Consider the following 16,975-nt stretch of genomic DNA (forward strand, 5'->3'; position numbering starts at 1 on the left):
AAACGAGAAATAACGCGGTAAAAACGCAAAAAAACACGTGGTTTTCTTGCAGAAAATGTCCGGTTTTCTTCAGGAATTTTCTGCAAGAAATTCTTACGTGTGCACATACCCTTATAATAGAAAGCGAAGCGACAAAACCTCGAACATCGGAAAGAAGGGATGGCCACCATTAATGACGTAAGATGAGAGAAAGCGTTTTCTTGTAACCGACATGGCCTGCCAGTCTTGAGGCATGGCCCCAACGTAGGACTCGAGACCTCTCGTTCACCCGGACAAGAGTTTTACCTGATGGCAGGGGTGGATTAAGGGTAGCCAGGGCCCCGGGCTGTTCACACACTGTGGGCCCCCCCAGGTCATGTGACGGGGGTCATGTGACGGGGGTCATGTGACGGGGGTCATGATATACCCGAACCAGATTATTCCAGAAAAAGGGCCGGGCCCTACTCTACTGTAACCTATTAAATATTTGTTAAAATCTGCAATACAATTTAGGTATATCTTGACCAATAATATCACATACAAGGAACAAATACCACCGCACCATGACCAGACCACAAATTACAACCACAGTGATCGAATAATATCACATGCAAGGAACAAATACCACCGCACCGTGTCAAGACCACATATTACCACTTGGTGACCAAATAGCACATACAAGGGACAAATACCACAACACCATTTCCAGACCACATATTACCACCACATAGTGACTGAATACTACAATACTGATCAGTAATAAAAAAAAACAAAAACACAATACTATCACCATAAGTGCCAGTATTCACAGGAGATCTGTACTTAGTATGCAGTGTCTGTGTAGAGGTAATACAGTGATCACTGGTGACATTGTACACAGGACCTCTGTATATAGTATACAGTGTATAGTGTCAGTGTATAAGTAACACTGACTCACCAGTGACGTCTCTAGGTGAAGTCCTTCATCTTTCATCCAGCACAGACCGCCATTATTTCTTCCAGCCAGGACTCGTTTCTGCAGGAAATAACACAGTTATCTCGAGCTCTGCTTGCAGAACACATTACTTAATTTTTCACAACTTCTACATTACACCACATGAAGAAAAAAAGGCGATATAGTGTCACTCTGCACAGTAACAGGACCGCCCCCCATTTAAAACAGTACACTCAAAAAATAAAATAAATACATCACTGCAGTAATAATATCCCTTAATTAGCCCCTATGGTAATAATATTCCCCATCCTGGCCCCGTGTGTCTCATTCCTGGCTCCAGCCATATGTTCTCCCATCCTGCACTCATGAGTATCCATTCTACACCATTTGATCTCCCCATCCTGCCCCATCTGTCTCCATCGTATCCATCCTGCCCCATGATCCAATCCTGCCCCATGTCTTTCATTCTACCCCGTGTCTCCATTCTGCCCATGCCTCCAGTCCTGCCCCCAGTGTGTCCAGCATATTACCCCCAGTGTGTCCAGCAATCTGCCCCAGTATGTCCAGCATATTGCCCCCAGACAGTGTGTCCAGCAATCTGCCCCAGTGTGTCCAGCATATTACCCCCAGTGTCTCCAGCAATCTGCCCCAGTGTCTCCAGCAATCTGCCCCAGTGTCTCCAGCAATCTGCCCCAGTGTCTCCAGCAATCTGCCCCACTGTCTCCAGCATTGCCCCCAGTGTGTCCTCCAGCAATCTGCCCCACTGTCTCCAGCATTGCCCCACTGTCTCCAGCATTGCCCCACTGTCTCCAGCATTTCCCCACTGTCTCCAACAATCTGCCCCACTGTCTCCAGCATTGCCCCACTGTCTCCAGCATTGCCCCACTGTCTCCAGCAATCTGCCCCAGTGTCTCCAGCAATCTGCCCCAGTGTCTCCAGCATTGCCCCCAGTGTGTCCTCCAGCAATCTGACCCACTGTCTCCAGCATTGCCCCCAGTGTGTCCTCCAGCAATCTGCCCCACTGTCTCCAGCATTGCCCCACTGTCTCCAGCATTGCCCCACTGTCTCCAGCAATCTGCCCCAGTGTCTCCAGCAATCTGCCCCAGTGTCTCCAGCATTGCCCCCAGTGTGTCCTCCAGCAATCTGCCCCACTGTCTCCAGCATTGCCCCACTGTCTCCAGCATTGCCCCACTGTCTCCAACAATCTGCCCCAGTGTCTCCAGCAATCTGCCCCAGTGTCTCCAGCAATCTGCCCCACTGTCTCCAGCATTGCCCCCAGTGTGTCCTCCAGCAATCTGCCCCACTGTCTCCAGCATTGCCCCACTGTCTCCAGCATTGCCCCACTGTCTCCAGCATTTCCCCACTGTCTCCAACAATCTGCCCCACTGTCTCCAGCATTGCCCCACTGTCTCTAGCATTGCCCCACTGTCTCCAGCAATCTGCCCCAGTGTCTCCAGCAATCTGCCCCAGTGTCTCCAGCATTGCCCCCAGTGTGTCCTCCAGCAATCTGCCCCACTGTCTCCAGCATTGCCCCCAGTGTGTCCTCCAGCAATCTGCCCCACTGTCTCCAGCATTGCCCCACTGTCTCCAGCATTTCCCCACTGTCTCCAACAATCTGCCCCACTGTCTCCAGCATTGCCCCACTGTCTCCAGCATTGCCCCACTGTCTCCAGCAATCTGCCCCAGTGTCTCCAGCAATCTGCCCCAGTGTCTCCAGCATTACCCCCAGTGTGTCCTCCAGCAATCTGCCCCACTGTCTCCAGCATTGCCCCACTGTCTCCAGCATTGCCCCACTGTCTCCAACAATCTGCCCCAGTGTCTCCAGCATTGCCCCCAGTGTGTCCTCCAGCAATCTGCCCCAGTGTCTCCAGCATTGCCCCCAGTGTGTCCTCCAGCAATCTGCCCCACTGTCTCCAGCATTGCCCCACTGTCTCCAGCATTGCCCCACTGTCTCCAACAATCTGCCCCACTGTCTCCAGCATTACCCCCAGTGTGTCCTCCAGCAATCTGCCCCACTGTCTCCAGCATTGCCCCAGTGTGTCCTCCAGCATTGCCCCCCAGTATGTCCTCCAGCATTGCCCCCCAGTGTGTCCACCGTTAACTGATAAAAAAAAACAAAAACAGTCTCCTCACCTGTCCGCGCTCCAGGCGGTGAGCTCCCTTCAGCAGCGCACACTCGCCGGCGACTGACAATGACGTCAGACGCCGGCGACGTGTGCACTGCGCCGACTTCAGCTGCCAGCCTCCAATTGGCTGGCAGCTGTTGTTGTTAACTATTGACGTGCGGGCGCGCGCGCCCGAACGTCAATAGGAAAACGCCGCAGTGCCGAAAAGGGCCCGGTGAGCAGATGAGAAGGGGCCCAATCCGCGCCCCCTCTCTCTGCCAACCGGGTCCGGCGGGGCACACAAATGCCGGCGGGGATTCAGACAATTAGCGGAGGGTCAATCTGTGCGGTAGCCCAGGGCCCCCCCAGACCACTGGGCCCTGGGCTACCGCCCATATTGACCCTCTGATAATCCGCCCCTGCCTGATGGTAAGGTAGACAAGCTGACCGGAGCCACAAGAATAATTTTGCTGGGGTCCACGATGTGTGCTGGTTCCTCTACAACATCGGATGCAATAAATGACCTGGGCAAAGCATCAGCTTTAAAGTTCTTGTCGCCAGGACGGAAATGTAGTTCAAAGTCAAAACGGGCAAAGAATAACAACCATCTGGCTTGTTGGAGATTCAGTCTTTGCGCAGAGCGGATATATTCAAGGTTCTTGTGGTCTGTAAAGATCTTGAAAGGGTGAACAGTTCCCTCTAAGAGATAACGCCATTCCTCCAGCGCCAATTTTATGGCCAATAGTTCCTTGTCACCAATGGCGTAGTTCTTCTCCGGGTCGGAAAAGATTTTGGAAAAGAAACCACAAGTAGCCAATCGTCCAGAAGAAGATCTCTGGGAGAGTACTGCACCAGCTCCAATGGCAGAAGCGTCAACCTCAAGAATAAAGGGTTTGTTGATCTCAGGCCGACGGAGTACAGGAGCCGAGGCAAATGCATGTTTCAGAGACCGAAAAGCATCTTCAGCTTCGGAAGACCAGATGTGGGGATTTGACCCCTTGCGAGTCAAAGCAGAAATTGAGGCGACCAGAGTGGATAAATGTGGAATAAACTGCCGGTAGTAATTAGCGAACCCAAGAAAACGTTGAATTGCTTTCACTCCCTGAGGGTGTGGCCAGTTATGCACAGCAGACACTTTCTGCGGGTCCATTTGCAAGAAAGCCAAGAAACGGTAGCGAAGACTGCTCAAAAACGCATTTCTTGAGTTTGGCGTAGATACGATTCTCTCTAAGACTTCTGTGAGAAGCAAGGTCAGCGGAGAACACCAGAATGTCTTCTAAGTACACCACCACACAGGAGTAGAGTAGATCTCAGAAAACATCATTCACAAACTCCTGGAATACTGCTGGAGCGTTACATAAGCCGAAAGGCATGACTAAATACTCATAGTGACCATCCCGGGTGTTAAAAGCAGTTTTCCATTCGTCTCCTGAACGAATACGGATTAAGTTTTAAGCTCCACGAAGATCCAATTTCGTGAAAATTTGGGCTCCTCTCAGGCGATCAAACAGCTCAGGTATGAGTGGTAGCGGGTACTTGTTCTTGATTGTGAGATTGTTGAGGCCACGGTAGTCCATACCCGGACGAAGAATCCCATCCTTCTTCTTAACAAAGAAAAAACCCGCACCTGCGGGGGAGGAGGATTTGTGAATAAAACCTTTGGTTAAATTCTCCGGGACGTATTCAGTCATGGCTTGAGTCTCGGCAGGAGACAACGGGTAGATTCGACCTCGGGGAGGAGTAGAGCCCGGAACTAGATCAATTGGGCAGTCGTAGGGTCGATGCAGAGGTAAGGTCTCAGCCTCTTTCTTATCGAAGACATCCAGAAAAGACAAATACGCGGAAGGTAAATTGGAGGACCCCGAGATAGGACGAGAAGATTCTCTTGGAAACACAGGAAGTAAATAGTTACTCTGGCAGAAGAGTCCCCAACGCAGGATTTCGCCAGACCGCCAGTCAATACAAGGCTCGTGAGTCGTTAACCAAGGAAGTCCAAGAAGAAACGTGTGGGACAAAGAAGGCAGCACATAGAAGACGATCTTCTCACGATGCAGGATTCCAATTTGGAGTTCCAATTCTTCAGTAACCAACGTAACGGACTCCCGCAGAGGTTGGCCATCGACTGAGGCAATCTGTCGAGGAGTCTCTGGATAAAGTTCCCGGCTGCCCCGTAAGCAGAGTCAGAGAAGCGTTTATTACCCAGATGTAAAAGAACAGAAAGAGTGAGGGGTTGAGAGGGTTCTGGGTCAAATGAGGACAATTAACAAACAGGCAAAGAGCAGAGGAAGGAATTACCTTATATACAAGACATGCTGAAGGACTTCCTAATCAGAGTCCTCCCAGGATCATAGAGAAAAGGTATGGAGCGCCTGTAGTTCAGGAAAGCGAGGTGCGCGTGCGCAGAGAGGTTGTGGAGCGAGGAGTGCGCATGCGCACCCGCCGAGAACCAGCAAGAGGACGTGTGCCTGCAGGAGGAGCGCGCCGCCGTGGGTGAGAAGAAGCAGAGAATACGGTGGTGGACCCGGCAGCTGGAGGAACAGGAGGAGCGCGCTGGAGCAGTTAAATATGAGCTGAAGCGGTGGTGGACCCGGCAGCAGAGGCGGCCGTGACAGCTGGTATAACCCGGGCATCTCCTATATATAATTATGTATGGACAGCTGGTATAACCTGGACATCTCCTGTATATAATTATGTATGTACAGCTGGTATAACCTGGGCATCTCCTGTATATAATTACATATGTACAGCAGGTATAACCTGGATATCTCCTGTATATAATTATATATGTACAGCTGGTATAACCTGGGCATCTCCTGTATATAATTACATATGTACAGCTGGTATAACCTGGGCATCTCCTGTATATAATTATGTATGTACAGCTGGTATAACCTGGGCACCACCTGTATATAATTACATATGTACAGCTGGTATAACCTGGGCATCTCCTGTATATACCGTATATACTCATGTATAAGTCGAGATGTTCAGCACATTTTTTTGTGCTGAAAACACCCCCCCTCGGCTTATACATGAGTCTTTGTCCAGAAAGCCAACGAGGGAGGGGGAACGGCGGCAGGAGTCGGCAAACAGAAGACATCATACTCACCCTCCTGGTGCCGTCGCTGCATCTCTGTCCCTGTATCTCCATCCCGGTGGCTTTTCATGTGCTGAGTAGTCACGTAGTATCGTTCATTAAGGTAATTAATATGCATGCGTCTCCACTCCCATAGGCGTGGATCGCATATTCATTACCTTAATGAGTGGTACCACGTGACCGCTCATCACAGGAGAGCTGCCGCACTGGGACAAAGGAGATGCAGTGGCAGCGTGAGGAGAGTGAGGATGGGAGGAGTGAGCCGTGCATACAATGATGGGATGGGGGGTGAGCTATGCGGACCAGGGGAGCCATGTATACAACACCGGGAGCCACACACACCAGGACAGCGACGGGGGGAGCCACATATACCAGGACAGGACCCCCCCGTCCTATCCTGGTATATGTGGCTCCCCCGTCGCTGTCCTGGTGTACCAGGACATGACGGGGGAGCCACGCATAGCAGGACAGTGACAGGGAAGCCACGCATAGCAGGAGAGTGACGGGGGAGCCACGCATAGCAGGACAGGGATGAGGGGACAATGTATACCTGGCTTATACTCGAGTCAATAAGCTTACCCAGTTTTCCGTGCCAAAATTAGGTGCTTCGGCTTATACGTGAATATATAAGGTAATTATACAGTTAGGGCCAGAAATATTTGGACAGTGACACAAGTTTTGTTATTTTAGCTGTTTACAAAAACATGTTCAGAAATAATATTATATATGTAATATGGGCTGAAAGTGCACACTCCCAGCTGCAATATGATAGTTTCCACATCCAAATCGGAGAAAGGGTTTAGGAATCATAGCTCTGTAATGCATAGCGTCCTCTTTTTCAAGGGACCAAAAGTAATTGGACAATGGACTCTAAGGGCTGCAATTAACTCTGAAGGCGTCTCCCTCGTTAACCTGTAATCAATGAAGTAGTTAAAAGGTCAGGGGTGGATTCCAGGTGTTTGGTTTTGCATTTGGAAGCTGTTGCTGTGAGCAGACAACATGCGGTCAAAGGAACTCTCAATTGAGGTGAAGCAGAACATCCTGAGGCTGAAAAAAAAGAAAAAATCCATCAGAGAGATAGCAGACATGCTTGGAGTAGCAAAATCAACAGTTGGGTACATTCTGAGAAAAAAGGAATTGACTGGTGAGCTTGGGAACTCAAAAAGGCCTGGGCGTCCACGGATGACAACAGTGGTGGATGATCGCCGCATACTTAATTTGGTGAAGAAGAACCCGTTCACAACATCAACTGAAGTCCAGAACACTCTCAGTGAAGTAGGTGTATCTGTCTCTAAGTCAACAGTAAAGAGAAGACTCCATGACAGTAAATACAAAGGGTTCACATCTAGATGCAAACCATTCATCAATACCAAAAATAGTCAGAAAAACACCTCAAGAAGCCAGCTCAGTTCTGGAAAAGTATTCTATGGACACATGAGACAAAGATCAACCTGTACCAGAATGATGGGAAGAAAAAAGTTTGGAGAAGAAAGGGAACGGCACATGATCCAAGGCACACCACATCCTCTGTAAAACATGGTGGAGGCAACGTGATGGCATGGGCATGCATGGCTTTCAATGGCACTGGGTCACTTGTGTTTATTGATGACATAAGAGCAGACAAGAGTAGCCGGATGAATTCTGAAGTGTACCGGGATATACTTTCAGCCCAGATTCAGCCAAATGCTGCAAAGTTGATTGGACGGCGCTTCATAGTACAGATGGACAATGACCCCAAGCATACAGCCAAAGCTACCCAGGAGTTCATGAGTGCCAAAAAGTGGAACATTCTGCAATGGCCAAGTCAATCTCCAGATCTAAACCCAATTGAGCATGCATTTCACTTGCTCAAATCCAGACTTAAGACGGAAAGACCCACAAACAAGCAAGACCTGAAGGCTGCGGCTGTAAAGGCCTGGCAAAGCATTAAGAAGGAGGAAACCCAGCGTTTGGTGATGTCCATGGGTTCCAGACTTAAGGCAGTGATTGCCTCCAAAGGATTTGCAACAAAATATTGAAAATAAAAATATTTTGTTTGGGTTATGTTTATTTGTCCAATTACTTTTGACCTCCTAAAATGTGGAGTGTTTGTAAAGAAATGTGTACAATTCCTACATTTTCTATCAGATATTTTTGTTCAACCCTTCAAATTAAACGTTACAATCTGCACTTGAATTCTGTTGTAGAGGTTTCATTTCAAATCCAATGTGGTGGCATGCAGAGCCCAACTCGCGAAAATTGTGTCACTGTCCAAATATTTCTGGCCCTAACTGTACATGTGCAGCTGGCATAACCTGGGTATGTCCTGTATATAATTATACATGTACAGCTGGTATAACCTGGGCATCTCCTGGATATAATTATCTATGTACAGCTGGTATAACCTGGGTATGTCCTGTGTATAACTATATATGTATAGTTGCTACAACCTGGGCATCTCCTGTATATAATTATATATGTACAGCTGGTATAACCTGGGCATCTCCTGGATAATTATCTATGTACAGCTGGTATAACCTGGGCATCTCCTGTATATAATTATATATCTACAGCTGGTATAACCTGGGCATCTCCTGTATATAATTATATATGTACAGCTGGTATAACCTGGGCATATTCTGTATATAATTATATATCTACAGCTGGTATAACCTGGGTATCTCCTGTATATAATTATATATCTACAGCTGGTATAACCTGGGTATATCCTGTATATAATTATATATGTACAGCTGGTATAACCTGGGCATCTCCTGTATATAATTATATATGTACAGCTGGTATAACCTGGGTGTCTTCTGTATATAATTATATATGTACAGCTGGTATAACCTGGGTATCTCCTGTATATAATTATATATCTACAGCTGGTATAACCTGGGCATCTCCTGTATATAATTATATATGTACAGCTGGTATAACCTGGGCATATTCTGTATATAATTATATATCTACAGCTGGTATAACCTGGGTATCTCCTGTATATAATTATATATCTACAGCTGGTATAACCTGGGTATATCCTGTATATAATTATATACAGTGGGGCAAAAAAGTATTTAGTCAGTCAGCAATAGTGCAAGTTCCACCACTTAAAAAGATGAGAGGCGTCTGTAATTTACATCATAGGTAGACCTCAACTATGGGAGACAAACTGAGAAAAAAAAATCCAGAAAATCACATTGTCTGTTTTTTTAACATTTTATTTGCATATTATGGTGGAAAATAAGTATTTGGTCAGAAACAAACAATCAAGATTTCTGGCTCTCACAGACCTGTAACTTCTTCTTTAAGAGTCTACTCCTTCCTCCACTCATTACTTGTAGTAATGGCACCTGTTTAAACTTGTTATCAGTATAAAAAGACACCTGTGCACACCCTCAAACAGTCTGACTCCAAACTCCACTATGGTTAAGACCAAAGAGCTGTCAAGGGACACCAGAAACAAAATTGTAGCCCAGCACCAGGCTGGGAAGACTGAATCTGCAATAGTCAACCAGCTTGGAGTGAAGAAATCAACAGTGGGAGCAATAATTAGAAAATGGAAGACATACAAGACCACTGATAATCTCCCTCGATCTGGGGCTCCACGCAAAATCCCACCCCGTGGGGTCAGAATGATCACAAGAACGATGAGCAAAAATCCCAGAACCACGCGGGGGGACCTAGTGAATGAACTGCAGAGAGCTGGGACCAGAGAGCTGCCTACCATAAGTAACACACTACGCCACCATGGACTCAAATCCTGCAGTGCCAGACGTGTCCCACTGCTTAAGCCAGTACATGTCTGGGCCCGTCTGAAGTTTGCTAGAGAGCATTTGGATGATCCAGAGGAGTTTTGGGAGAATGTCCTATGGTCTGATGAAACCAAACTGGAACTGTTTGGTAGATATACAACTTGTCGTGTTTGGAGGAAAAAGAATACTGAGTTGCATCCATCAAACACCATACCTACTGTAAAGCATGGTGGTGGAAACATCATGCTTTGGGGCTGTTTCTCTGCAAAGGGGCCAGGACGACTCATCCGGGTACATGAAAGAATGAATGGGGCCATGTATCGTGAGATTTTGAGTGCAAACCTCCTTCCATCAGCAAGGGCATTGAAGATGAAACGTGGCTGGGTCTTTCAACATGACAATGATCCAAAGCACACCGCCAGGGCAACGAAGGAGTGGCTTCGTAAGAAGCATTTCAAGGTCCTGGAGTGGCCTAGCCAGTCTCCAGATCTCAACCCTATAGAAAACCTTTGGAGGGAGTTGAAAGTCCGTGTTGCCAAGCGAAAAGCCAAAAACATCACTGCCCTAGAGGAGATCTGCATGGAGGAATGGGCCAACATACCAACAACAGTGTGTGGCAACCTTGTGAAGACTTACAGAAAACGTTTGACCTCTGTCATTGCCAACAAAGGATATATTACAAAGTATTGAGATGAAATTTTGTTTCTGACCAAATACTTATTTTCCACAATAATATGCAAATAAAATGTTAAAAAAACAGACAATGTGATTTTCTAGATTTTTTTTTCTCAGTTTGTCTCCCATAGTTGAGGTCTACCTATGATGTAAATTACAGACGCCTCTCATCTTTTTAAGTGGTGGAACTTGCACTATTGCTGACTGACTAAATACTTTTTTGCCCCACTGTATGTACAGCTGGTATAACCTGGGCATCTCCTGTATATAATTATATATGTACAGCTGGTATAACCTGGGTGTCTTCTGTATATAATTTTATATCTACAGCTGTTATATGTTACACACCTTCTTGAGTATAGTGATATGGAGCATGCTGGTATAATCTGGGGACCTTCTGATATATGTTCTGAGACCTCTATTCATTTTCCATTCTCTCCTTCCCCACAGTTATCATCAGTCGGCAGCAGCGTAGAGTTCAACTTATGAAAATAAAGCAGAGAGAGGAGCGTAAGGAGAAAAAGAAAAAGAAGAAGAGACCTCATCATCATCCTCACCCACAGCACAAAACACCGCATCCACCCGAGCCAGCCTTCCGTAGGAAACCTACTCCTATTCGGCGATTTGATGGTGATGTGATTTCCCCTGTGAGTACTGGAAATATAATATCTCTATTAAAGGGGACCTCCACCAAAATCCATCATGTGTGTAATGTGTGTAAAGTGTTTTGGAATATCAGTGAGTGAATCTGCTTCTTTTTTAGTGGATTTGACGGGTGGGGGGAACGTTCTATTGATATCTTCACCTTTGAGAAGGAATGAGCTCAACGATAGTTAGGTCTGAAGTTGGGAAATGTTTCCGTGGTCCATGGTGTTCCTGACCACCCAAAAGCTGATGTTCTCAAGAGAATCTAACAAATCTCTGGTCCATGAGAAGGAGGAGGCTGGATGTTCCTTGACCAATTTTTCTGCTACCTCTGCACCTCCTATAGCTACATGACTGGGGTGGCTCCTGTATTAATGGGACCACACAATCCCCCTTCTCTACTTTTTAGGATGTACAGTGTTTGGTATTGGGAGAGTCTCACTGTTGACCTTATCTTGTCTTTTTGCAGAGCTACATTCAGAGTTTTCGAGACCAACAGTCCGGTTCATCTCGGGGCCGGATGACCGGTGCTCACACGGTGGTGGATTTGGACTATGACTGCGGCTCCAGGGTACCATTAACCTCCGGAGCTGCCACGGCCGTACGAGTATAGCACAGAGGGAGAAGAGCTGGGAGGATGACCCGGGAGGAAAGGGAATCCCAATGACACCAAGACATTGCGCTGTAACAACTCCAACACTGTGACAATGAGAACCCATCGGAGTTACATGACATATTCCACTGCAGTGAGCGGACACTAGCAGCAGACTCTTCGACCGCTGCGTGCACTGTGCGATGACTCCCACCTACCTCTCTACAAACACCACACACATAGACATTCCAACCTACCTCCCGGTGGTAAGACTTCAAGCTCTGATCTCTCCTTACATGGACCTCCATTACCTCTCACCTTGAGAACTGGATCTACTGGACGAAGGACCACAATGGGAATCCACCCAATTAACCGACGTCTTACCCTGAGCCTGTACCAGTGTCGGCTAGTGGCCGTGTTTAAGACCATCCGGGCATGTTTTGTTGTTTTTTTGTTTTTTTTTTAAATGGCTTTTTATCATGTGCAGATGTACGAACAAGGATTTATCGTGTATATTATCATTTTATTTAATTTATTTAAAAAATTTAATTTCTAAGATCCAGCGGGAGAGGTTCAAAAACATCAATTTCAGGAACAAAAGCCACAAGACTGATTTGGATGGTAAACATTAGAATTTTCTGAAGTTTTTCAATGGATGTTTTTTAAATTATTATTATTATGGGACGAGGGTGGGCGACAGAATGAGCGGCTCATGTATGTTGTGGTATGGTTGGTCATGGCGCATGACGGACTGAAGGATGAAGACACAGTTGTCATCGTCACGGGTCTCCAACTCTTCCTTCCCATATGTTCTGTAGATATAACGAGTTTGTGGCCTCATTATGCTGTGCAACAATGTATCACCTTGTGGATTGCGTCCAACGAGAGGACGGTTATGTACAATTCGAAGTCATTTGTGAATGTTAGTGGCCTGATATAGTAACGGATGGAGGTCATTGGCAATCTTACCATTGTGTTCATGTATTTTCCATATTATTCACCTGGGAGGTCTTTTTTTGCTATGCTAATTGTCGTCTCCTTCAGGGCGGAATAGAAGTGGTAACTGTTCTGAGCATATCCTAATAGTTATCGTTTCTTAAAGGGAACCTGTCGCCTGAATTTGGCGGGACCAGTTTTGGGTCATATGGGCGGAGTTTTCAGGTGTTTGAATCACCCTTTCCAAAACTGGTCCCGCCAAATTCAGGTGACAGGTTCCCTTTAAAGGGGTTATCCACCACTATACAATCTCTGTTAACTGTCTCAGGGTGCGGTATAAGTAAAAAAAAAATCTGTATCAACCCCCAGGATCGGTTCGTATCCTTCACTCTTTGCCCTGTGTCCCCCGTCAGTCTCCAAATATAAATAATATCACATGGCCAGCGCAGCGGCCGCTGATTGATTGCAGCCATCCGAGTGGAAAAAGATGTAACTTCAGGACATCGATGGGAGTCACGGCTGAGTGTGTAGGAACGGCGCCAATCCCAGTGGTATGGTTTTTTAACTTATGCAGAAGCCTGAAGCTTTTCATAAGGGGTTGTCTAGTAGGAATAACCCCTTTAAAACTTAAGCTGCTGCTCTGATAAAATAAGTAGAGTATGTTTACAGCACTAGCTGCTATACTGCCCCCTAAGGGCCAAAGAGGGAATGAAATTTCTGACATAATATTTTTTAAAGGGGTTATTCCAGTATCATTTTGTAACCCTAACCCATACTTAATTTTTCAGGATGCAATTTATCTAATTGGCTTTACCAGGCTGCGCCTCAATCATTTCTGCTGACATCAAAGTAACATGATGGTCTGCATGATGCTTCAAACTGGTACTAAGCCACTGTTTAGACCCTTTTTTAGAAAAAAATCTGACTAGTATGACAGTAAGAGATTGAGGAGAGCATCCAGGCCTTCCTCTGCCCTCAGCTCATTGCCAGCAAGGCTGAAAACCTTGTTACTAAGTATGAGCCTGATGTTCGCAACCAGTCTGTCTCAGATCCTTAGGTACCAGTCTGTTTCAGATCCTTAGGTACCAGTCTGTCTCAGATCCTTAGTTACCAGTCTGTCTCAGATCCTTAGGTACCAGTCTGTCTCAGATCCTTAGGTACCAGTCTGTCTCAGATCCTTAGGTACCAGTCTGTCTCAGATCCTTAGGTACCAGTCTGTCTCAGATCCTTTAGGTACCAGTCTGTCTCAGATCCTTAGGTACCAGTCTGTCTCAGATCCTTAGGTACCAGTCTGTTTCAGATCCTTAGGTACCAGTCTGTCTCAGATCCTTAGTTACCAGTCTGTCTCAGATCCTTAGGTACCAGTCTGTCTCAGATCCTTAGGTACCAGTCTGTCTCAGATCCTTAGGTACCAGTCTGTCTCAGATCCTTAGGTACCAGTCGGTCTCAGATCCTTAGGTACCAGTCTGTCTCAGATCCTTAGGTACCAGTCTGTCTCAGATCCTTAGGTACCAGTCTGTCTCAGATCCTTAGGTACCAGTCTGTCTCAGATCCTTAGGTACCAGTCTGTCTCAAATCCTTAGGTACCAGTCTGTCTCAGATCCTTAGGTACCAGTCTGTCTCAGATCCTTAGGTACCAGTCTGTCTCAAATCCTTAGGTACCAGTCTGTCTCAGATCCTTTAGGTACCAGTCTGTCTCAGATCCTTAGGTACCAGTCTGTCTCAGATCCTTAGGTACCAGTCTGTCTCAAATCCTTAGGTACCAGTCTGTCTCAGATCTTTAGGTACCAGTCTGTCTCAAATCCCTTGTAACGTTTCTGTGTAAAAACAAAAAACAGACCCTGAAAACAGGAGATAAGCCATGACCATCTGCATCTCAGTTTGCATTATTAATCAGATTTTTAAAAATCAAAATTTAGATTGCGAGACTCTTAAAGGTAAAGTTGTCTATACACATATAGTTGGCTACACACACGAATATATGGCCTACTGTCCTCTCCCAACTTCACCATGCACATGAGCGCTCAGTTTGGCCAAGTGCTTGTTTTTTCGGAAAAAGGAGAAAGATGCTGAAAATCCTCTGTCCTTTGAAAACAAAAGAATCAGACGTTGAAAATCTAAATTCTTCACTTCCGTGACATCTGTCGGGGAAGAATTGGGAAACCACCATACAAATCAAATGGTCGATCAGTCCCACCGAAATCGCCTCATTTGGCTGATTGTTATCTAATGTTTACGGAGGCCTTAGCATTATACTTGCCAACTTAACAATTTCGGGTGAGCCTTCTGACAGGACAGTGCATTTTTCTCCAAAGCCACCCCATTTTGTAGCCCTCACTTCCTCCACGCCTCTTCCATGCCCCCTCTACAAAAGAAGCCTTCTCTGCCTGGCCTTGCCAAATCTATACCTAGTCTTTTAGGGTCTTCCCATTTTGCGGGAGTCTCCTGGATGTTCTGGAAGGTTGACAAAAATGGGAACCAGATGGATTCTACAGGTTTAGATGTTCATTTTTAGGGTTTCAATGGCTGTAGACACAAAGATGTGACCAAGATCAGAAAAACAATGTTCTCGAAACCTGCACTTCTTTGGTGTTTATTCGCTCAATTTATAGAGTATAGTAACCTCTTATTGGGACATTCCCTTGTCGTCAAAGCATTGGTGGTGGTCCTTGGTCTGGGGATTTCATCTTTGCACTAGAAGGCATTACATCCCATCGAACCAAATGCAGTCAATGGTGCCTGGAGATATGAGATCCCCAGGAAAAGGCCATAGGGGGATGGTGGATATTTGAGAATCAAAGGCCATTCTGTCTGGTGTAACTTGAGGCTCATGGGCCTGAAAGCAAAATCTGCAACATTGCCCCCAACTATCACTGGCCTTTCATAATATTGGTCCTCTCCTATGGTTAAATTGACCTTTTGGGCCTTTGCAGACTCCAAGGTCAAGTGCAACTGCAATCCCTGGCCCTACTATATATACGCCCATGGCACCTCTATTCTGTTTGGATATAGCTCAACAACATGTCAAAAGATTGGGGCGAAAAGAGGTCTTGTACAATCGGTCCATTTTCTACATCTTCCATAGTTTCTCTAAACATTTATATACGGGATTCATGACAACTTGTCCAATTCCACTTTTCATGAATTGGTTGCTATGGGCAACACCAACCTTTTTAGTCTGCACTATTTTTTATACATGAGGCCAATGTGCCTTGTTACCCATAGCAACCAATCCAGTGTTGTTTAGAAAGTGAAAGTAAATTTCTTATTGGTCAGCGAACTTATTCGGCTTTTATTTAAAATGCCATACGTCTTGTCATCTCATATTTCTGCAGGGAAAATTCGCCAAAGTGCCCCCGTGATGGCGTTTATCTCATACCGCACAATCACAAACCAATATTTTATATGGTAGATATATATATTTCAGGATTGTGGAAGAAAGGAGAATTTCAAGTGAAACCCATTGCCTAAATCACAAACCATGCCGCCATTTTGTGAGCTGAGTCTGCACAGAGAACAGTTCAGTCAGCCGGAGCCTTTTTTTTAATTAAAAAATTAGGGATTTAGCATTTAAAGAATGGAAGTGTCTGGTGGCCATTTTGTGGGTGTTCATGAAATTTGCAGTAAATCGGATTACAGGCACGAATATCGTCATAAAACGCACAGGTTGTTTCTTAGGTCACTGATAAGTAGCCAGCTATCGGTGAGGCTGACAAAATGGCCGCTTCCCCCGGTGTCAGCAGCACACGCCATGCCATGGAAGAAGTGGATGTGACGGCCTCACTGTGTCTGCGGATGACAGGATTTTGACTTGCATGTGAGAAGACGCTCGCTTCAGCTACTGTGGGAGGGAGACGTTTTCTTGTTTTAAATATTTTTATCTGTGCCAAACCCCACGTCTCTTGTAAATATGACCCGATTCTTCATTAAAGTAATTTATTTCAAGTCTTCACTAATGTGTCCCATTATTTCCAGAACGACTCAGTAAATTATACTGATATAGCAAAAGTGTCGTACAAATAATGCCAGAAGAATAGTGTCATATATAGTGCCCGCAAAACCCCCGCTATATACACAGTGCCCCCCAAAAATACCGCTATATACACAGTGCCCACAAAAATACCGCTATATATACAGTGCAATAAAAAACCCTGCTATATACACAGTGCCCGCAAAAACCCCACTATATACACAGTGCCCGCAAAAATCCCGCTATATACACAGTGCCCCCCAAAAATACCGCTATATACACAGTGCCCACAAAATATACCGCTA

General features: G+C 45.9%; 1 protein-coding gene across 1 annotated transcript in view; it reads left to right on the forward strand.

Annotated features, from left to right (window-relative positions):
* Window positions 1-16,645, forward strand: part of TMEM198 (transmembrane protein 198) — a 34,486-nt gene extending 17,841 nt beyond the window's left edge. The window contains exons 4-5 of the mRNA XM_069732825.1: window positions 10,978-11,174; window positions 11,642-16,645. Of these exons, the coding sequence (XP_069588926.1) occupies window positions 10,978-11,174; window positions 11,642-11,785 (341 nt within the window). The 3' untranslated portion in view covers window positions 11,786-16,645. The remainder of the gene's footprint in view (window positions 1-10,977; window positions 11,175-11,641) is intronic.
* Window positions 16,646-16,975: the final 330 nt, after the last annotated feature.

This window comes from Ranitomeya imitator, chromosome 7 (genome assembly GCF_032444005.1).
Source record: "Ranitomeya imitator isolate aRanImi1 chromosome 7, aRanImi1.pri, whole genome shotgun sequence".
Lineage (NCBI taxonomy): Eukaryota > Metazoa > Chordata > Amphibia > Anura > Dendrobatidae > Ranitomeya > Ranitomeya imitator.